Source organism: Eurytemora carolleeae, unplaced genomic scaffold (genome assembly GCF_000591075.1).
Source record: "Eurytemora carolleeae unplaced genomic scaffold, Eaff_2.0 scaffold29, whole genome shotgun sequence".
NCBI lineage: Eukaryota > Metazoa > Arthropoda > Copepoda > Calanoida > Temoridae > Eurytemora > Eurytemora carolleeae.
Window position 1 is genome coordinate 388,995 of NW_019396073.1, and position 23,474 is coordinate 412,468.

A 23,474-nucleotide genomic window follows, 5' to 3' on the forward strand; every position below is an offset into this window, starting at 1 on the left:
CATATAATTATAATGAAGAATATAAAATAATGATAATAAATGAAATAATGATATTAACAAGGTAAATAAATTAATTATAATTGGATAAAAAAAGTATAATTTTAAAAATACTAGAGACAAAATTTGGGCCAGATCGGTTCAGCCGTTTGGACGTTTATTGGTTAAAAACAAACAGACACCCAGACAAGCAAAGTATACATATACAAAATATGAACTAAAAGAATATTGAAATATTTAATTGATGAAAAAAATAAAACTGTTACAATATTATCTGAAGAGCGCATGTACCCAAGGTGTCCTATGTAACATATCTAGATGTTTGGATGCTTTTCTGTATGTTTTTCGTATTTAGGTAAATAATTTTTTTATTTAATATCTTTCCAGTTCTTATTGATTGAGATTCAAACAAGATATGATGTAAAGTGATCTACGTATAAAAACAGAAAATAAACCACATTATATCTTACTTTAAATACTTTTAAAACACCTGGTACCGGTATAGGGTAATCATCTATCTATTATGATCCTGCTGATAGCTCCGAAGAATTATGCTCGCGCGGGCGGCCACTGGGAAACAAGTACCAAGTGCCGCGGAATATATATATCAAAATGAATATATCATAGTCAAGATTTGATGTATTTTTTTTCGCTGGGGTGTTATGCAGTACGTTAGACATTGGACCCTGGAACTTACAATTTGTCTTTGGTTTTCGTAAAGTTATTAGATGTCAAAGGAGTACAGAAAAAGATTTAGCCTTCTTTGTATATAAAAAAAAATTGTTGGAGATACTAAAGATTTAAACAATCTTGCTTATGTTTAATATTTTGAATTTTAAACAAATTTCTCAATATCTTGGTCAATTCTTAAGGTACAAAAACGGCAGACCACATTTTGGAATTCTGAAAGCAAGACGCCTTTGATGCTACGAATTCTTTGAAGAAAATGCTATGATCACAAGATTTTAGCTACAGTATCTTATTTCTGCTTACTCCAGGGCCCACTATCTATTAAAGTTTTTCTCTAATTTGGACCCTGTACTTCACTTCAAACTTTTTAAAAAGTACTAATAATTTTTTTGACATAAACAATAGCCAGAATAAAAATTTGTTATTTTTAATGATTTTTTAAACAATGTTTGGTTGGGTTTTACAGTGGTATATGGTTGTTTTTATTACATTGTCAATGCACACTATAAAGGCTAACCTTTTTAACAAGTGTATTTAAGCTTTTAAGGGAGTACTGCTTAACTTAAAGAGTCAAGTAATCATTTATTACTTTGACTTTGCAATATGAAAATGATATGATCTTATTTCTTATTCATTTAAAAAATATATGGAAACGCCTCACCACGGAAATGCCTCAAAAAAAAACAGACTCATAAAACATAGCACACAGGTCAAGGAGGGGGGGGCTAAAAGTCTGAAAGTGTACAGGAGATTACCATTTCATTTCTATGGGACTCTATAATTAATAAATCATACTGTTTTAATTAGACTTAAACAACTATTAAATGACTATGAGTAAATTTTGATGTTGTGTTATATTCATAGAGAGTAGAATATATAGAGAGGAATTAACTAGAAAAAAGTGTAAAACGGCCATTTTGTTGTACTGTTTCCATACTGCAGGTGTACTTCACATATTTGTGCGGCGTGGAGCGTAGGTTGCCCGAGGGGGGGATAGATAAAACTCCTAAGAATGCGCGAATACCGGATAATATTTCTTTAATTCTCTCTCTCTATGACAGCTTGCCCTGACAGATTGTTTCTATAGATAGTACGGGTTAAGGATGGTTATTATGAATCTGATACAATAACATTCGTATCCATCTTTAACATTTGTATCCAGATGAGATAAACAATGAAACCCAACCTATCTCAAATTCATAACATTCGTATCCATCTTTAACATTTGTATCCAGATGAGATAAACAATCAAACCCAACCTATATGAAATTCATAACATTCGTATCAATCCCTAACATTTGTATCCAGATGAGATATGTTATGAATTTGATATAGGTTGGGTTTGATTGTTTATCTCATCTGGATACAAGTTTTAGGGATTGATACGAATGTAATGAATTTGATATAGGTTGGGTTTGATTGTTTATCTCATCAGGATACAAATGTTAGGGATTGATACGAATGTAATGAATTTGATATATGTTGGGTTTGATTGTTTATCTCATCAGGATACAAATTTTAGGGATTGATACGAATGTAATGAATTTGATATAGGTTGGGTTTGATTGTTTCCTGATCTCTCTGTATCTCAGGTCTTCTATAAATCTATTACACACCAGGAATTAGGTCGTTAACTTATCTCCTGTTCTCTCTGTATCTCAGGTCTTCTACAAATCTATTACACACAAGGGATTAGGACGTTAACTTATCTCTTGTCTATAAAGTACAGTTTGGTGTACCGTCCTGTTTTAGCAGTCTACACGCTTACTGTACAACTTCATGCACGCATCTTAATACCCAGTCCTGTACTTCTAATGAGTATACAGTTTAGTAGACAGACTTGGGAACCCAGCTTTACCTGGAAACAAAATTTTCATATACTAGTCAAATCACTCAATTTAGAATTTTCAAACCAAGCTTAGAACATTCGCGTGGTTTCCAATAAAAAATTGAGGCAAAGCGGTCAGTGGTTGATGAGCTATGATAGGAAATACAGACAAACAAGCATATAATAATGTACAGCATATATATTTATATATATACAGGGTGAGTCAAAAAAAGTGTGACTTGCGGCGCCTGGTGCAAAATTGTACCTTTTTTGTGCAACTCTCCTGTATGGTGTCTTTTCAATATTTTTTGAAAATTTGTAATTTTTTTTTGGTACACCAATGGCCCAAAAGAAAATCTGCGAATCTTTTTTTTCTCTCAAAATCAAAAGTTCAGAAAAGCAAATATGTGCATTCATATTATTTCTCTCTAGATCTAAAATTTTAAAAAGATTGAATCACAGAATCTGAGACAATTGGCAAAATTGTAATAAGAAAATTCGCAATTTTCAGTTCTGGGCTAATTTTTAAGGAAAATTTATTTAAATTCTCTAGTTCCTTTCTTCTTAGTATATTCTAAAGTATTAAATATACGCTGTTCAGTTAAAACCTTCAGAACCATTGAAAAACAATTTTTCTGTAAAAATTATACCAGAACTGAAAATTGCGAATTTTTTAAATTACAATTTTGCAAATTTTCTCAGATTCTGTGATTCTTTTTAAAATTTTAGATTTCGATAGAAACAATTTATTTACACATTTTTGTTTTTTTGAACTTTTGATTTTGAAAGAAAAAAAGGTTCGCGGATTTTTTTTATTTGCCATTGAAGTACCAAAAAAATACAAATTTTCAAAAAATATTTTAAAAAACACCATACAGAAGAGTTGCAAAAAAAAGTTACACTTTTGCACCAGGCGCCGCAAATCACACTTTTTTACTCACCCTGTATATATATATATATATATAATGTATTTAGTATATTATATATACAACTTACAACTTGTGTATTTTCCAATTAGGTGAACATTTAATAAATCCTCTGAACTTACACAGGGTGTGCCAATAAACATAAAAATTAGGAGATGACTTCTCAATACGGATTATATAGGTGTAAAAACGGTCTAACCACATTTTAGAATTCTAGAGACTTGTTATTTTGGATATTATCTAGGAATACTACTACTTGTTACTTAATTCTCATGCTCATTTGGGACACCCTGTAATAAACAATTGTTAGGACAAGTGTATAACTTTACTATTTTTAGTACAATGGTGGAGTTTATAACGATTGTCATCCTTTTCCGTCATAAGCGGGTTAAACTAGCAATTAAGGTAAATAAGTTTGTATAAGATCCAAGTAGATTATCAAGTACAAAAGGTGGCAACTATGGACCAATCATACACAACGTAACAAGTGTCTAATTTAACAAATTTTCCCACATTAGTTGACATGTGTTCCAAGATTAAATAAATATGTGTAAAAACAGAAAATAAAGAACACAAAAAATTGCACCTATTTTACTTTATTCTAAAATTATAACTTTTATTAAATATTTTGTCGGACACAAAAACTGAATTTTACTTGTGACGTCAGTCCTGAGAGTTTACAAATTCTACGTTGCCATCTATTGTACTAGAATCTATTTGATATGATCTAAGTTTGAATGAATTCTTTTATTCAGGTTTACTACAGTCTTCGTTGTTGAATATACCAAAGCAGTGAAGACGACATTCTATTTCAATTTTGATTTTTATCAATCCTTTAATCCTTTAACTGCTTGTCGGGCCGGATCAAAGCATAATCAATAAAAATTTGTCTTTATTGTATTGATATAATCTTCGTCCATTGCATTTTTTTTTTTGCATGAGCCAGAAAAATGTCACAAAAAACAATCTAAATATATTACTAAGCAAATACTAAGTGTCTCACCAAAAAAACAATTAAAATTTTAATACTTTTCAGAAAATTAGTGTTGTACAATAGGTCGTCTTTATTTGATTTATTTATTGGGAAAACATATAATACATGTATTTGTAATGTATGTACAGGTACAGAGGTTGACCCGTCTGTTCCTACCTTGCTGTTTCCTGTTGTTTAACCTGGCATACTGGCCGAACGTTATGTACGATCGATGGACCGGCGATCATTGGGCGCATAATCATATTAGATAGAGAGATCACAGCAATCTCTACTTCCAGAATATTCAGTTCATTTGAATTCTTTTTACTGGAAATCAGGCATATTTAGGCAAATTATTCTTGGGGTAGGGTGCTCAACAGTTTTGCCCTATCAATACTAGCCCCCAACCTGTAGCCGCTTAATTAGAAATAAATAGTTTGATTTGGTTGCATAAGAGAAATTCCAGACTGATTATTCTTCTCAAAATAGGTTTTAGAAAGAAAAGCCACCGTCCCCCCCCCCCTCTTATTAAAAAAGGTTAGGGTTGCAACTCCTTTCAACTTCCATTGGGCATCAATATTACTTTGGTCTACTAACTTTAACGGATTTTCTGTTGATTTTAAAATTAAAATTAATTTTAATCATTCAGTAAATGCTAGTAAAAAAATCCTCTTAATTTCCTGTATGGTTCGAAAAATATCTCTCTCTTGATAAAAACACAAATTTTATTCTCCTAAATCATAATAATCATTATTGTAATCATTCATTTCAACCTTCGTCTTCTTTACAATATCCTTGAAGTTTGGTCTATCCATTGGGTTCTTCTTCCAGCAGATCTCAAATAAATGGGCAATGTGAATTACTGCTGCTAGTATAATGTAATATTTAATAATCAATACTGAAAACGCATCTTTTCACTTTGAAAACTTTTAATCAGGAAAAAAATCATCTGTTTTGGAGACAGTAAAAATCCACACAAATATTCAGCTTTGTGCGAAAAATAAAATTTTATTTATTAAAAAATGTGTTCCCTGAAGAAATCAAAAAGATTGATTTTTTAGTGGTTAAATTTTATATGTTGGCATTGAATATATATTTTTGGTACTTTTTTTTGCTGAATTACAATTTGGAAGTTTTTGTTTCAAAACAATCTTAGTTGTATAAATAATAAAATATTACCTTCATCAAATCATCATATGGCTTGAGAACTCTTGTAGAGTTTTGTGTATGTTTTTCATAAGGAAATTCTAATCTATGTAAACGATATATTTATTTAAATTTTAAAATACTACTACTTCGCGCCCATCTTCTAAATTAATTGTGAACAATGTTCTCTTTCTGTACATCGTAAAACAAAACAAAAATAATTCGCGGATTTTCACAAAAAATTTCGTGGATTTTCAAAATTTTAAAAAATTGAATGAAGATCGAATTTTGATTGAGACAAATATTTAAAATTTCAATCATTCATAAACCTTCCCTGGGGTCCCTAGATGTCCCACAAAAAATTTGGGCCCGATCGGTTCAGCCGTTTTGACGTTTATTGGATACAAACAAACAAACAGACAGACAAGCCAAATTTATATATAGATATATATTTAACTGAAAAGATACCTTCGACCAGAAATAATGTGATCTTTGTATTTCTCCTTGTTTAGCTTATCATATGGTTTAGCGCCATAAGAGAATATCTCCCAGAGGGTGACACCATACGACCACACATCACTTTTATCACTGCAATTCTTGACGTTTAGTGATTCTTTTATTAAAGGGACTGTATGTGTAATTTCCAGTGCACCCCAATGCTAAGTGGGCAATGTCCGATTTACAACGGCACCCTCTTAAAAACAGCTTCCTGTAAAATGCAGTGTACGCTGCGCACAGCGTAAACTCACAACAGCTGATCCAGTACTTGTGTCAATTGATAATACCAAATATTTGACATTAAAAGCGGTTTCCAAGAATTCGAAAAGAATATATATTTTTCGTTAATTCTAGAAAGTGAATATTAATAAGTATAAAACTTAAATCTTGCAAACAATGATTATTTTTGTAGATTAATGAGAATACGTTGTCAAAGGGTTTTGGGGTGCCGTTCTGAATTGTGCATTGTCCCTGAAAAGCGTGCCTGAAATCAACATTAATCTGCCGGCCGATTTCTTTCGAATCTTGTGAATTGTAAATTTAAAAAATCACCTGTATTCTCTCTTGTTAAAAACTTCTGGTGGCGACCATCTGATTGGAATTTTCTCTTCCCTCCTCTATATGGACGGGATTTTTAAAATCAATTATTTAAGGAAAAAGAAAAGAAAAAGTTTCCACTGGCAATATATTGGTTACATAAAATAGTATGGTAGAGTTTGGTTGGAAAAGATATTGGGATAATATATTGTAGCAATGTATTGGCTCAATTCCATTTTCTTTCTTACAAAACATCGGATAGAAATGAAAATGAACGAACACATTTGGACTGATCACTTGCATCATACTCTAATTTTCTAACCCTTACATCAAGGCAACCTGATGATTTATAACTTTGATGTTGAATTGATCGGTTAGAATTGATGGTTTGAAATATCAAAGGTCGGCAACATCTGGTTTCGCAGATAAATGAACTAGAAAATTTAAGTCTGAGGGGTGCCTTTAGCCCCCAACTATAATTTGTTGTTTAAAGTATTTTATATCCATGAACTATTTAAATTCACAACACACAAACTTTAATCTTGTTTACTCTATTTGTTCCCTAACACTTGTAGATACTTGTTCAATTATATTTATGAACTATTTAAATTCACAACACACAAACTTTAATCTTGTTTACACTATTTGTTCCCTAACACTTGTAGATACTTGTTCAATTATATTCATGAACTATTTAAATTCACAACACACAAACTTTAATCTTTCTTCCACTATTTGTTCCCTAACACTGTTCCTCAATATACCTGATCGTCCTGTTGATCTCTAGCAAGTCCAAAATCTGCTACTTTTGCCCTTTTTAAAGAGATCTTCTAAATTCTTGACAATAAGGGTTGAATATTGATTTTACTTAAAGGGAGTGTTCGCGAAAAATATGCTGAAATCGAACCGAACTCTATATCGATCGCTACTAAATTTATCATTATCTGTTGCTTCTATATATGGAGAAAATGGTTAAAATCGTCTTAAACCTAAGAGCTTAGCGTCCATATACAAATTCTCAGAATTGCATTATTCAACTTAGATCGTAAATTATTCAATTAAAATTATAATTAATCATTCAGATATTATAGCCTATAAGTGTCGAATGCAATTTGATTCATTCGTAAATAGTTGATATTTTATAATATTTTTTATTTTTTTTATCTATTATGTGTGTAATTAAAAATCTATTTGGATTGAAGAATCAAAGAATTTAGATCATCTTTCCTTTCATACTTGTCCACCAACACATTTCTGAATAAAGTAAAATTTAGAAATGAATTATTTTGCGATTAATGTATTATACCCTATTCCTACAATAGCGTTTTATTTTACATAATTTAATGAATATTGGTCTGAGGCTTTTTACATTTTTCCTAACGTCCCTTTAAGCGCTGAGCCTCTATACCTACTGCCTGAGTCTTTAAGCATACTGCCTGAATGACTGTTTTTACCTAAACCAAACTAAATCTATATTTAGGCTTTCTTCCTGAATTTAGATTTTAGCATTTTGGGAGATTTGAAAGATTAATCTCTGTATTATATGTAGAACAAGTTAGAATATATTTCAGACCAATAATATAGCAGTTTTTCACTTTTCACAACATCTATTGGTTCTACCTTTCCGCAAGACAATTCACTTTACTATTTTTGATGAGAAAATAAAGTAAAAATTACGTGCTATTGTCTCAATAGAGGACTATACAAAAAAACAAGATCCTGATATCCCTCAGAAACTACTGGGTGTCTCACGAAACAAGATAGAAGCAAAACCACTTAAAGGTCGTCTTTAATCTCTGAAACAACTTGCGGCATTTAATTTTCAAAAAAATAATTTTAGAAATGAAATTTTTAGCTAAAAAGTTCTAGCATTTCAAAAAGATGGTCTGCTTTAAACAACACCCTTAATATTGACAGAAAAAAAACGGTATCCATATTTTAAAATTGTCAGGACTAGGAGAATTTTGTGATTAATGTTTCAAGAATTATTCTTGTAAAAAATGGTTGACGAAAAAATAAAATATCACAAACAACCTTTAAGTTGTCTTTCTACAGTCATGTTTGATGTGACAGCCTGTATAAAAGGCTGTATATGCAGGCTGTATTTAGAGATATATATAATTGGTCTGTAAATTCAAATTTGTATTCCATATTATTGTGCATTCAATTTCACAAACCTTTCTTAACACTTGGCTCACTCTTATTAAAAGGGAGTGTTCGCAAAAATAAAGGGGGTATAGGCTTGCAGCGAAAAATAATTGCTTTTGATCGCTAATAATCTTACTTCTATCTGTTGCGTCTATAAGGAGAAAATTGTTAAAAACGACTTATAGTGAAGAACGTAGCGTCCATACACATTCAGAAAGTTGCAATATACGACTTTGATCGTAAAACAATCAATTTAATTTCAAACAAATCATTCAGATATTACAACCGTAGTCATTAATTATTTTTCGACGCAGTCGTATATAGCTAATATTTCATTATATGTTTCATTCGTTTTGTATACAATGCACTAAAAACGCCGTTGGCCGCCATATGTCTCTGCTCTCGATGCTTTGAATGATTACACGTGGCATGAGACCCCTTGAGGAAAAACGTTGTTTTAGGTGCATTGTATATAAAACAAATACAAATATTATGAAATATTAACTATATACGAATGAGTCGAAAAATAATTGATGACTTTAGGTAGTAATATCTGAATGATTTGTTTGAAATTAGATTAATTATTTTACGATACGAGTCGTATATTGAAATAAATTTGTATGGTCGCTACGTTCTTCAGTTTAAGTCGCTTTTAACAATTTTCTCCTTATAGACGCAACAGATAGAAGTAAGATTAGTAGCGATCAACAGTGATTGTTTTTCGCCGTAAGCCTAAACCCACTTTCATTTTTCGCGAAAACTCCCTTTAAGGAGTAAATATATATAGATTACCTTCCTGCCAAATCTCTATGTATAATGTTTTGACTAGATAGGTATTTCATCCCAAGTGCTATCTCATAACACCAGGCTACAAGACTCCTTTATTAAACAATGTTACAGTTTAGTTGATTTTCGTTTCCATAGTTTAAATTTCAAGTTTAGACTGAGGCAGTATATTATTGGTATTTTTCACTTGCTTTTTTGTATATAACAAATGTTTTTCTCTATCATTTACAAATGAATTAAAATATATTTATTTTTACCAAGCTAGAAAAATATTTTTTTTCGTCGTACTAATGCTTCAATAAATATCTAATATCATTCCTGTAAATAATCAAATAACTCGAAAAAGGGATACACAAACGATTGATCAAATTGGGAAAATTTTTTGCCTCAAAATCTCAGGGGGGGGGGTGACCAGGACCACAAAGGAAGAGTCTTTAATTACTACCTAGCATACAACATGGTTAAAGTCACTTAAAACCAGACTCAGATAGCATATACAGAGCGTCCCATATCATATTAGATTATCAACGATTTTTAACGCCAAAATACGCAAATAATACGCGAAAAATCTAGCATTTTCTGCCAACAAAAGTTTCTATTAGTCTTATTAAATTTTTAAAATGATTTATTCTTCTTAAATTTTCTGATTTTTCCCCCAAATCATAATTAAGACCCATTGACGCGGTCTAATTTGATGTGGGACACCCTGTATTTGCAATACGCGTACTTTATGTTTCTATTACGCAAATGCGTATTTCAAACAGATGGCAGCAGGGGGGCGAAATGAAAATAGAAAGTAATCAATTTGCTGTAGATGTCCCTTCTTTCAATTGTTTGTAGAGGTGCAAGCACACTGCATATATGACTTGTCTGCTCAAAGCAATTTAGGCAGGAGGTTTTACCTCCCAGCTCATCAATATATACATTATCTTTATTTTTGACCACTAGTAGTGTGAGTTCACGGACTGTACACTTTTTCGTACATAACTAATATCTCATTTATCTATGATTTTTTACCTTAGTCTAATTGATTCTAGCTTAGACTTTTCTCTGATGTACTTTGTTAAATCCCCTAAAAATGGAATTAATTTAAAGTTTTGACCATTTTAAGTAAGATAGAATCTAAGAAAATACAGATTAATTGCGGGGAAAACAATCGATATCAAAAATAAAAACTAAAATGATAAATTGTTTAAACATCTTTTTGATCTCTAATTGGATTATGTTCTATAGATTCTATACAAGGTTGTTGGAGTAATCTAAAATAATCCGTTACACATCTTGGTAGAAATCTAAACTGAAATCTTATGTTCTTTAAATTATTTAGAATAAATTCTTGAGTTTACTGATCTTCTTCCTGAATCTATTTAAGAAAGTCACTGGAAAAAAAGTTTCTGGAAAAAACATGGAAATAAAAATTTTCTGAAGTCCTAGGACAAAATGTCATTGGAAATAAAGTCCTGAGTTTTAAATCCTGGGACTTTTTCCTTTTCAGAAAATAAGATCACAGGAAATAAAGTCCTGAAGAAATTATATCCGAAGAAAAAAACCAAGAAAAAAAGTCTTGTGAAAGTGAGGTCAAGTCTAAGACGTTTTTATAAAAAGACTTTTTAACTATGCATCTGTATTTTGAATAAAACTACGGGTGTTTTTAATATCAATTGCCCCGGCCTTTGTTTGCATGGGGTGGAGACATCCTTTGTTCCCATGCATTTTTTTCCGGGGACGTTTTTTTATAAGATCATACTGAAACCAGAAAAAAAGTCCTAAAAAATAAAGTCTCAAAATGTTAGGACTTTTTTCCAGAGACTTTTTATTTCAAGGCCTATTATTCCACAGGTCTTTTTCAGTCCCAAAATTTAGGTCTTTATTTCCGAAACCTCTTTTTCAGAGAACTTCTTCCTATTCCACTGTTTCACCTGTCTTACTGTATGTAAGAACATTTCCTATTTTTCTATTTTTCCTATTTCCTTTAATTTAAATTCACTATGTATACCTTGCCCTAATATACTACATAACTAACTTACTTTCATTTAGTATACTTACCTTTTTCCATATACTCCTGAATCATATAGTTCCCATGCTCAGGACTAAAGAAGGTATCTGTCAAAGTTTAAACAAACATATTTCTATAAAAGGTGTTCATTAGTTGCCGGCATTGCCTAGAGAAGGAGACAGATTTGACATTTTTGAATAAAAAAATAAACTGAAAGGGGCTGAAAGGGAATGAAAGGGACTGAAAGGACTGAAAGGGACTGAAAGGGAATGAAAAGGACGGAAAGGACTGAAAGGGAATGAAAAGGCCTAAAAAGGACTGAAAGGGAATGAAAAGGACTAAAAAGGACTGAAAGGGACTGAAAGGGAATGAAAAGGACTGAAAGGGACTGAAAGGACTGAAAGGGACTGAAAGGGACTGAAAGGGAATGAAAAGGACTGAAAAGGACTGAAAAGGACTGAAAAGGGCTGAAAGGGAATGAAAAGGACTGAAAGGGACTGAAAGGGAATGAAAGGGACTGAAAGGGACTTGTAGGCGTATTTTCAAATGACCTTCGATTTATAGAGGAGCATCCCGGATTCACAACAGTACCCATTAAATCTCTTAATAGCTGTATGGAAAGGCGTGCTGTGAGAACTGTAAGATAATTTCACATTTTTTCTTGAAAATCTAGAATATTCTATGTTCAACACAGTTTTCATAAATATTAGTGTTCCTTAAATTTAACTCTCAAACCTAATTATATGTGTTAAACAATTACGAGCGTTTCTGTAGTCGTAGATAAATAAGAAAAAAAAATGTTTAAAGGGTTTTCTGTAGTCGTAGATAAACAAGGAAAAATAAAAGGTTTAAAGGGGTTTCTGTAGTCGTAGATAAACAAGGAAAAAATTGTTTAAAGGGTTTTCTGTAGTCGTAGATAAACCAGGAAAAAAGGTTTAAAGGGGTTTCTGTAGTCGTAGATAAACAAGGAAAATGAAAGGTTTAAAGGGGTTTCTGTAGTCGTAGATAAACAAGGAAAAATAAAAGGTTTAAAGGGGTTTCTGTAGTCGTAGATAAATCAGGTTTAAACGGGTTTCTGTAGTCGTAGATAAATAAGAAAAAAATGTTTAAAGGGGTTTCTGTAATCGTAGATAAATAAGAAAAAAAAGGTTTAAACGGGTTTCTGTAGTCGTAGATAAATAAGAAAAAAAATGTTTAAAGGGGTTTATGTAGTCGTAGATAAATAAGAAAAAATAAAAGGTTTAAAGGGGTTTCTGTAGTCGTAGATAAACCAGGAAAATAAAAGGTTTAAGGAGGTTTCTGTAGTCTTATGATAAACCAGGAAAAATAAAAGTTTAAAGGGGTTTCTGTAGTCGTTATAGATAAATAAGAAAAAAAGGTTTAAACGGGTTTATGTAGTCGTAGATAAACAAGAAAAAAGGTTTAAAGGGGCTACCCCTCTTGGTAGGCCAATTGAAATTACGCTTACAGTCCCTTTAATCATACAATATTTGATATTTCATTACCTTTCTACAAAAGCAATGAGGGTGACAATGTTGGGATGTCTGATACATATCAACAGTCTTCATCTATTATAAGGCTATTATACAATGTCCATATTTATTTTACTTAAAAATTTCATAAATAATCTTCATTTTAAACACATCTGTTTAAGTGAAGAGTAAAATAAAGTTGTTTGCTGTTTTTATTCCTAAGACTGCGTTGTATTTTAAGTTCTTCTTTAAAATTGTCCTCCACAACAGCCTAAAATAAATCAACAAAAGTCCAAAGATGGTCCTAATAGTAGAAGATTTTATCCAATTATTTTGTACGCTACGTACGTACTTGTATGTGAAGGTACGGGGGGCAGAGCCGCAATGAGCCCCATGAAATGACCTTAGGAGCCTCCTAATACGCAGAATGACCTCCAGGCCCCGAATTTTGATCTCCTTTCGCTTTTTTCATATTTGTTTACTTTTTATAGCTGAACCAACCAAAAATCGAAATATATCTCTTCATAGAAGAATTCACAATAGTTTAAAGATTTATTTAATCCAAAAATTTGAAATATTAATTCATTCATTGGATCATAACTTGTTTTGTGTCAAACGCATACACTAAAACTAATGTGTTTTGTGGAGTGTTGCTAATATGATTCAGGAAGACCTGTAACACAATATGCAATTTGTCGGTCTTTATATAAAATTGCCATAGTTATTCACAAGTTTAGGAATTTATGAAATTTGACTTTTGAAAAATTTTGAAAATGACTTTTTCATTGTTTATTCATCGAAAAACACTATTTTATTATGTTGAGATTGTTTGAAAAAGGTTTTTGGTAAATGTAAAAGCAAATTAGACAGCATTGTAGAGGCCAGACGGTTTTGCGGGGCTTGGATGTCCCTTTGCGTGTCAGGAGGCTCCGGAGGTAATTTTGTTGGGCTCATGGCGGCCCGGCAGCCTCTCCATCGCACATGACGTCATATTGGCAACAGTTTTGGTTTGAATTCAAGAAGTTAACATTTAAACTCCAGTAATCCAAAATATTGATTATTTGTAGGTGCAAAAAATAGTCTGAAAATAACGATACGAATTTAAACTTCTGAATGTGTTTAATCATAGAATATCAGATGTCTTTAATTAAATACAGCTAAAATAGAGATTTTGTTACGCATATCATTCATATAAAAAATACCAAATATTTTTAATTGAATCTAGTTTTCTCTTAGTAGCACAATCTTAAGCAGTTACAGTGAGCAAACCTTAGTTTGATTAGGCCAAAGGTTTAAGATAAAGCTATGCATTTCTAATTTTATAATGAAAAATCAATTTTTAAAAATTCTTTGGTGATTTATCGCAAAATTAGACCATTAAAAGCGTCTGGTTTTACGAATAAATGCTAATTACTACTTGTTATTAAATTATCAAGCTCGTTGGTTAAGTCAATCTGGTTTCAGGAGAAAAAAAACTTTGAGTATATGAGTAATAGAGGAGCAGCATTGGATCTCCCAATTTTTTGTAATTGATAAGATAAACATCTTTCCCAAGTAATTGGTCAACATTATAAAAATTTAAAACTTAGATTATTTGATTTAACAGTGATCGAATTTAATGAATTTAAACTGCCGACCGCCGGTTCAAATTTGAATCGCTGATTCGAATCCTTACTAAATCTATAACCGCGCGGTGGTTCAAATTTGAACTGAAAGTAGGTATAGTTAAGCACGTAGCTCAAATTTAATTAATTCTTTCACAGAATTATATAATAAATTGTGACCAAAAGGAAAAGCGTGCATTAAATTAAAAAATCATGATATAATTTTTTTTCTAACTTTGGCGAAGCCTGCAGCAGACATAATCAAGAAGTAATCACGTACATTACCCCAGTAAATCTGCAGATTTATTCATCAATAAGTTAGTAGAAACCAACCTTTTCACGTGCAGTCAGTCGTTTTCCAATCTTCAATTCTTTTATCGCTACCTCAGAAAGTCCCCTTATATAAATCAATGTTTTTTTGTAAAAAAATGAAAATACGATAATTGCAAAATAAAACACTCTCTTAGAAAGAATGTAGTATTGTGGAGAAATATTTTAGGGTTGATTAGAGACTTGAGGCTTTTAATCCATTAATTTGGGTGGTTACGATTTTTTAAAATTATTAAATAACGACGACAAAAAATGTAACACACATTCTACAGTAAACTAATTAGTTATTTTGGAATAGGTTGAGAAAATTAGAATAAACTCTTATCATCCAAGTGATCTTATTTAGTTATTTTATTAGTTTTTGTAATTTCTCATTGTTCACAAACATTTTCTTTAGATTTTCTGGAGTTTTTATTGAAAAGGCGACATTGGAAGAATTCGTAGAAATCTGCGAACAAATTCGTAAAGAATATATACATATATATATAACGATGAAAAAGATATATTTGATTCTAACATTTATTAATTGACAATTTTCTATTGAGAAATATGTTCTTTAACATCTAATTAGTTTATAGTAGAATTGTTTATACATGTTTAGTCTCCGTTATTTGAAAAATAACATTTTTCAAAACGTAACCAACCAAATGGATGATTTTGAGCTAAATCTCAGTAATTATGCATCATTAAAACGTTTTATATGGCTCAAAAGAATTCTTAAAAATATTTCTCCACAATACTACATTCTCAATTCAACTACCATACATTGCCGGTCACTTACGTACGAGACAATGCCTCTATCTAGGAGTCATTTTATTTGTTGTATAAATGACGATGAAATTTAACGTATTCATGAAAAATTTTGTAGTTTAAAGGGATTGTATACGTAATTTAAAGTGACACCCCATTTGGATAGTTGTATGTCCCATTTACACCGGTACCATTTGAACCTTTTTCTGATAACTTGAAAACTTTGTGTGCAACCTGTTTTATTTTCTAGGAATTGCGTAGCATGGATTGCACCCGGCCATGTTTTAGATATACCAACAAGGAATTCTCTGCAGCCGATGTAGGTACCGTTGTGAATCGGACATGCAACTTTCAATATGGTTGGCTACGTGAAACTTTGTCTACTTTAATTTTGTGTTTAGAGTGTTCTTGACATATTTTATTGATTAACATTCAACCTGAGAGTTCCTTTGTAAACTTTGATTAACATTCAACCTGAGAGTTCCTTTGTAAACTTTGATTAACATTCAACCTGAGAGTTCCTTTGTAAACTTTGATTGACATTCAACCTGAGAGTTCCTTTGTAAACTTTGATTGACATTCAACCTGAGAGTTCCTTTGTAAACTTTGATTAACATTCAACCTGAGAGTTCCTTTGTAAACTTTGATTAACATTCAACCTGAGAGTTCCTTTGTAAACTTTGATTAACATTCAACCTGAGAGTTCCTTTGTAAACTTTGCCAAATTCTCCTTTTCCAATTTCATTTTCCTAAGTGCAAATAGAAAAAGTGTAATTTGGTCTTTAATGGTGAGAATTATGGATTGGCGGGATTTTTTCTCTCTTTTTCTCTTTTACATAATGAAATACAATTAAAGTACAAAGGAATTGAGTCTTTGCCACGAACTCAAATTTTCTAATCTTTATATCTTTGTAACCTGATGCTGTAAACCATTAATATTTCAAACTTAGATTATGAGATCCACCATAATTCTTAGTTTCAAAAATCTGAGGTCTAAAACATCGGGTTGCAAAGACATAGGAATTATAAAATCAGAGTTTGTGGCAAAAACTCAATTCCTTTAAGTTAATATTTCTCAAACACTATTATGTTTCGTAATTTGGTGGTATAGTCTAGATAGATTTGTACTGTTACACCTGTGAAATGATATTAAATTTTTCTTTAATTCTTTATATAACGCTGCAATAGTTATGCACAAGTTTAGGAATTTGTGAAATTTAGAAAAACAAAATAAGAAGTCTTAATCTCAATAAAAGTAGACTTTTTAACACAAATTGTAAATGTACCATTAAAAGCTTAATGGCCATGTTAAGATTTTCCGAAAAAAAAGGCTTTTGGTGGATGTAAAAGCCAAATATTTGTTATTGGAAATCAGATTGCTGGACGTTAAGATAGAATTGGGGAGCCTGCTGCCTGGTTTAAGTAGCATTGGACTCGGAGACGATTTAGATTGGCTAGGAGTTGGCTTGGAGGCCATTTTGCGAATCAGGAGGCTCCGGAGGTCAGTTTGCGGGACTCATATGGGTGCTCTGAACCCCTCCTCCGCCCGGGAAAAAGAAAAAATCGACTGTTTTCTGCAGGCAAGCTACACAAAGGCACTAGAACCATTGATTACCGTAGAAAATTCCAGTTCCTCGTATGGGACCCTTTGGATATCAGCTTCAGAGTTCATACTTGGGTTTGGGATTAGACAAATATACATCAGTTTCGCAGGTAAACCTTAAATAAAAGAAGGCGAAAAATCCCAAAACGGAATTGAAACTATGATGTCAATAAAAAAAATACTTTCCTTTCTGAATATTGGTTGAGCAGTGAACAATTAATTGATCCAGAGTTTTGAATTTATCATCTTCACTGATAAATAAAGATATTTATGAAGCATCCTAATACTTTAAATGGGCTTTGTTCTGAGAAATCTGATAAAATTTTCAGGTATCTGACCCGGAAAAAGAAAAAGTAAATTTTTGATACTTTAAAAAATTTAAGATGCATAATTCTGGTGAAAATACTAAAATTGAAGTTCCCTCATAACAGAAGAACTCTAAATAATGAATGTCAAATCAATATAAAGTAAAAATTAGTAGCGATTCAACTCGAATTTGAGTTGGATTCAGCCTGACCCCACTTTCATTTTCGCGAACACTTCCTTTAAATGAATTTGTATAACCTGAGGTAATATCCATCCCCCTGTGAGTAATCAATATTATAATGTTTAATAATGTTCTTGTTCTCAACCAAATCAAAAGATAGAAGAGTGAGGACATAGGACTGTTTCTTCTCACTGTATCGAACCAAGTAGGATCCGGCCTATTCAACAAGTTCATGCTTAAAGAGACTTAATTGGCGTAATTTCAAGTAAGCCTCCATTTACAGAGTGGAATAGATAATTCAAATAGTTACCCTTCAAATCTTTGCCATGGGTTGTGCCGAATATATATCGTCATGCTTAAAAGTTTGAATTTTGTCTATTTATTTGTCCTTTTCAGAAGAACCCACAATACAAAATTATCAATTTTCAGATAGAAAACCTTGAATATCTATGCCATTTTTGATGATACAAAGGTTTAGAGGGTACCATTGATAATCAGGCGAAGAGAAATGTAACAGAATTTCTACAGTGAATTGATAATTAGATGTTTTATAGTAACATGTTCCTCATTAGAAATTTGTTAATACTAGCCTTAGAGGGCTCTTCGCGCCCTTCTTCTAAATTAATTGTGAACATATGTTCTCTTTGTGTACATCGTAAAACAAAACAAAAATAATTCGCGGATTTTCACAAAAAATTTCGTGGATTTTCAAAATTTTCAAAAATTTAATGAAGATCGAATTTTGATGGAGACAAATATTTGAAATTTTGATCATTCATAAACCTTCCCTGGGGTCCCGAGATGTCCCACAAAAAATTTGGGCCCGATCGGTTCAGCCGTTTTGACGTTTATTGGATACAAAAAAACAAACAAACAGACAAACAAACAGACAGACAAGCCAAATTTATATATAGAAATCAACGTTAGAATCAATTGTTTCTTTTCCATCAATTTATTGATTTACTTAAGCTTTGTGAATTTGTTCGCAGATTTCGTCAAATTCTTCAAATGCCGTCTTTTCATTAAAAATTTCAGTAAATCTACAGAAAATGGTTTTTGACATTGAGATATTACTGAAACCAATAACTCAATAAGATTACTTATTTTCTATGATAATAGTTAACTTTTATTTTCTCATTCTGTTCCTAAACAACTAATTAGTTTACTATAGAACTTTTTGCTACATTTTTCGTGGTCGTCTTTGAATAATTTAAATAAAACCGATTCTCAAAATAATCCCTCCAAAATGGGCAATCTATGAGTATTTTAAAGATGACATTTGCGCTCTTGCTGAACAAATATGCACCGTAAAAACGTCTGATCAAATGAATCCTAAGAAATTTCTGAATATTACTCCACTCCATTTAACAAAGCTTTTAATTATCTTTAAATCACAGATAAGGCTGACTAGGTTACAACGGTAATGCGCAAATATTGAATAAAATCTTTGTAAAGAAACTACAGGGTGTCCATCCCATTAATTCTGACAATTTCTAGATCTATAGTCATGGACAGAAATATGGTTTTATAGTTACATTTAGTTTATGAAATTTCTATACTTATATGAACGTTTTGTTTTATAACTATATTCACTTCTTTTTCTTTAACTGGTGATTAAAGTGACCGCCATTTTCTTTCATGTATAATTCAGCTCTGGTGCAAAATTATTGTCTAAAAGTCTTACAAGGTGTAAAGAAAAGAGTGTCGACGGACTTTCAAATTTTGGCTATTTTGGCAATATTAGTTTTAGGTGGCGTCAAACCTTATAGAAATCCAACGTATGGACCCACTTCGTATAGCAACATGGCGTATTTTCCGGGAGAAAATTTTTTATATTTTTGAAAAATTAAATTATCAGTGTAAAGTAAATATAATTTTCATAAAATCCTTTTATTTAAATGGTAAAACGAAGTTTTATAAAATCATATTAGCATTTCTGGAGAACTTTTTTATACTTTTAAGAATTTTTTCCAAACCTAACATGTACGTATTAAACTATTTTGCTCCTTTAATGTCTAGGTTATGTTAAAAAAATAGAAATTATGATAATGATAATGATAAGGTACAATATTTTACAAAAAGTTTAATTTTTCAAAAATATAAAAAAATGTTCTCCCGGAAAATACGCCATGTTCTATACGTAGCGGGTTCATACGTTGGATTTCTATAAGGTTTGACGCCGTTTTAGGTGACCCGCCTACCCAAATAATGGTGAAACTGAGCGTGAAATGTTTCATCGAAATAAAAGGAAGATGATCGAGACGAACAACAACAAGAACAATTTGATATTCAATGTACTTTTGAGAACGATTTTTTTACCGCTAGGTGTCTCTCCCAAGTGAAATCCCTGAAATATCAAGAGCAGAGATACCTAGCGGCAAAATAATCCTCCTCCAAAATACATCGTATATGAAAAAAATAAAAAGATTATGATATTTAAACTACATAGGAATGTCCCGAATCAAATTCGACTTGTAATATCTGAATGATCAGTTTTAATTGAATATCTACAGTCTAGGTAAAATAATGCAACAATGGATTTGTATGGGCTCTACGCTCTTAAATGAGTTGTTTTTAACCGTTTTCTTCTTTTAAACGCAACAGATAGAGGTGAAATTAGTAGCGATCGATATCGAAGTCCATTCGGGATCAGCATATACCCCCTTTTATTTTTCGCGAAAACTCCCTTTAATAATATTTGTTTTTTTTTTAAAACAAATATGAAAAGTGTAAATGTAAGTTTTGACCTGGTTTCCGTCTAACAGTAGTAAATTGTTTGCTCTCACTCTGGATAGTTTACCAAAATACCAGACTTGGCTTTCAAGTGGAGGATCAGTCTTCCTGAGCAATAAAGTAGACTGAGGCTGAATTTTAAGAATTTGAGCCGCGTCTAAAATTTGAGACGCGGCTCAAACATTGTTGGTTTTACTGAATTTGATTGGTTTCATTGTTAGGGTTTTGAGATTTGAGCCAGCGCTCAATTGGAACCAGCCTCATGGTATCTGTTTTTTCATAGTTTATCAAATTAAGATGAAATCAGATCATTTTTATAATTCCCTTATCATCGTTTAAAAAGACATTTTTACATTATTTACTTTATGAATTTAACTGTAAATGTAAATATTATGATAATAAAATATTTTTTTTTACTAAATAAATAAATTTCCTCGTATAAGATTTTAAAAGTTAAAAGTTCTTGTATTTACGATGTATTTTCAAGTGAATATTTTCTTTGACAAAGTGGCATGTCCGATTTTTAACATTATCCTTTAAAGCTTTGTCTGGTCAAGAATGAATAAGATATCCATTTTTAGCTCTTTAAAAATCAATTATTCTCAGCTGTGATGTCTCTACTAAAGTGACTTGCGTGTTTCCGCTTTAAATGGAGGATCACTCGAAATTAGGTCTCACTCTATTACAATCTCGTTTATCATGTCCCTCTAACCCTATTCCATCCTATATATAAGGGAGTGAATGCCACAAGGTCCCTAACCCTGCAATAAATAATGCAAATGTGAATAAACTAACTTGGCAAAGTATAGACTGCAGACTATTCCCTCCTTTTTCCCCTTCTTCTCCTTAACTCTCCAGAATGGAATATCATGTTGGAGAACTGCAGAATAATCCAGTACTACAACCTCAGTCTACATTATTAAAAACTTTTATCAAAACTGCAACTATGGCATTTCAAAATATGTGGATGTGCGAAAGCATAGTTTTAATTTTTGAAATTTTGATTGTCCATAAATCGTCATATCATGTGAAGTCCCGTCATATGAGTAATAAAACGAAGAGGTGAAGCTTCCGGATTACACTGTTTAGGGATGTTAACGTTTTCATTTTTCAGAAAAACGATCGTCTCGATATGAAAAGGACGACGAAAAATCGAAAACGAAACGATCGTTTATAAAACGATCGTTTTTATAATAAGTTCGTTTTTTAAAAAATGGTCGTTTTTAAAAGGATCGTTTTTCAAAACGCTCGTTTATATAAAATTCGTCGTTTCGTTAACAATCGTTAACGGAGAGAGGAAACCGACCTGAAGGACATCTGTACTTATCATTTAGTAGTTTTTAAGAAAATATCAAGAAGTTTTATCTCCCCCAAACTGCTTAACTTCATGTAAGACGACATTCAATAAAGTTGCATGCCATTTTTTTCTCCAAAAACGACCGTTTTTATAAAGTTCGTCGTTTCGTTAACGATAGTTAACTACAACCCTTCGTTAACGATCGTTAACGACGACCCTTCGTTATCGATCGTTAACATAATTGTCAATAGAAAATTTTTTCAAAAACGGTCGCAAATCGTTTGAATGAAAACGATCGTTATTCGTTTCCTAAAAGCTCAAAACGAATCGTTTTTTTCCGAAAACGAAACGATCGTTCTTGAAAACGAAACAAAAAACGATTGTTAACGATCGTTTAACGATCGTTTACAAAAACGATTAACAACCCTAACTGATGTAACTTACTTTTGGGTTGAGAACAGAGAATGATGTTTGAGAATTCCAAATTGTTGCCTGCTGCTTAGCTACGTAAACATCGCATTTTCCCTTTCTTAACTAAAAACCAGTTTTCAAATTTCAACTCTTTCTTAGTACTGGCTATAACTATAGGTTAAACATATATATGCTGCAAATATGTTGCATAAAACGCGCTGGGTTAACCACATACTGGGTAAACTAGACGGGCTTGGTCAATTACATACTGGGTACACAAAATGGACTGGGTCGACCACATACTGGGTACACTAGACGGGCTGGGTCAACCGCATACTGGGTATATTGACGGGCTGGGTCAACCGCATACTGGGTATACTAGACGGGGCTGGGTCAACCACAAACTGGGTACGAACCATAAAACGGGATGGGTCAACCACATACTGGGTTCACTAGACGGGCTGGGTCAACCACATACTAGGTACACTAGACGGGCTGGTACGAGTAAAAACTGCACCTGGCAATTCTTGTACAAGTTCGAATGATACAATTTTTAAACTAATGTGACCTATTACCTGTGTGCATGTCATGTCATGACTTATGCCTTATGTCATGTCGTATGCCTTATTTCATATCTTATGCCTTATTTCATGTCTTATGACTTATTTTATGTCTTAATCTTTATGGCATGTCGTGTGCCTTATTTTATGTCTTTTGCTTTAAGTCATTTTATATGCCTTATGTAATGTCTTCTGTCATGTCATATGCCTTCCGTCATGTCTTATGTCTTTTGTCATTTTATATGCCTTATGTCATGTCTTAAGCCTTATATCTTGTCGCATACATTATGTCATGTCGTGTGTCTTATGCCATCTGTTATGTCTTATGCCATCTGTTATGTCTTATGCCATCTGTTATGTCTTATGCCATCTGATATGTCTTATGCCATTTGTTATGTCTTATGCCGTCTGTTATGTCTTTTGCCTTATGTCATGTCTTATGCCTAACGTTAACATCAATTTTAGAACCAGGATGAGTAACAAAATTGAATAATGAAACAATATTTTTCCAAAGAAAAGATTATTTTTTGTAACACTGTTTAGCTGTATTTACACCCCAGGGTTTTAACAGAAGTTAATTTAGTAGATTCTGGTTTTCCTTAGAGCATCCTACACCCATCTTTAATCTAGAATTCCTGAATTTTTAAGCTAATATATCATGAAATTAAATTTGCTGAAATCGAAAAAATAATAATCAATTAA

General features: G+C 31.9%; 1 protein-coding gene and 1 long non-coding RNA gene across 3 annotated transcripts; one reads left to right on the forward strand and one right to left on the reverse strand.

The window, feature by feature from the left end:
• The first annotated feature begins 275 nt into the window (after nt 1-275).
• LOC111713422 (uncharacterized) lies at nt 276-4,649 on the forward strand. The gene is made up of 3 exons (XR_002767691.1): nt 276-352; nt 3,780-3,846; nt 4,564-4,649. It is a non-coding gene; the product is annotated as an uncharacterized LOC111713422 (long non-coding RNA).
• A 470-nt stretch (nt 4,650-5,119) lies between these two features.
• LOC111713404 (tyrosine-protein kinase Yes) lies at nt 5,120-23,474 on the reverse strand. 2 transcript variants are annotated; one of them, XM_023488255.1, is made up of 20 exons: nt 23,371-23,474; nt 22,246-22,335; nt 21,300-21,415; nt 20,519-20,612; nt 17,849-17,988; nt 17,471-17,535; nt 17,297-17,400; nt 16,378-16,430; nt 14,935-14,998; nt 13,216-13,268; nt 13,031-13,069; nt 11,576-11,619; nt 10,547-10,601; nt 9,536-9,622; nt 7,823-7,849; nt 7,360-7,408; nt 6,611-6,675; nt 6,029-6,148; nt 5,594-5,666; nt 5,120-5,250 (listed from the first exon to the last, which is right to left on the reverse strand). In XM_023488255.1, exons 1-20 carry the CDS (start codon nt 23,389-23,391, stop codon nt 5,140-5,142), a joined length of 1,470 nt encoding a protein of 489 aa, XP_023344023.1. In that variant the 5' UTR covers nt 23,392-23,474; the 3' UTR covers nt 5,120-5,139. The 2 variants fall into 2 exon arrangements, with proteins under 2 accessions (XP_023344023.1, XP_023344030.1); XM_023488262.1 differs by lacking the exons at nt 17,849-17,988; nt 20,519-20,612.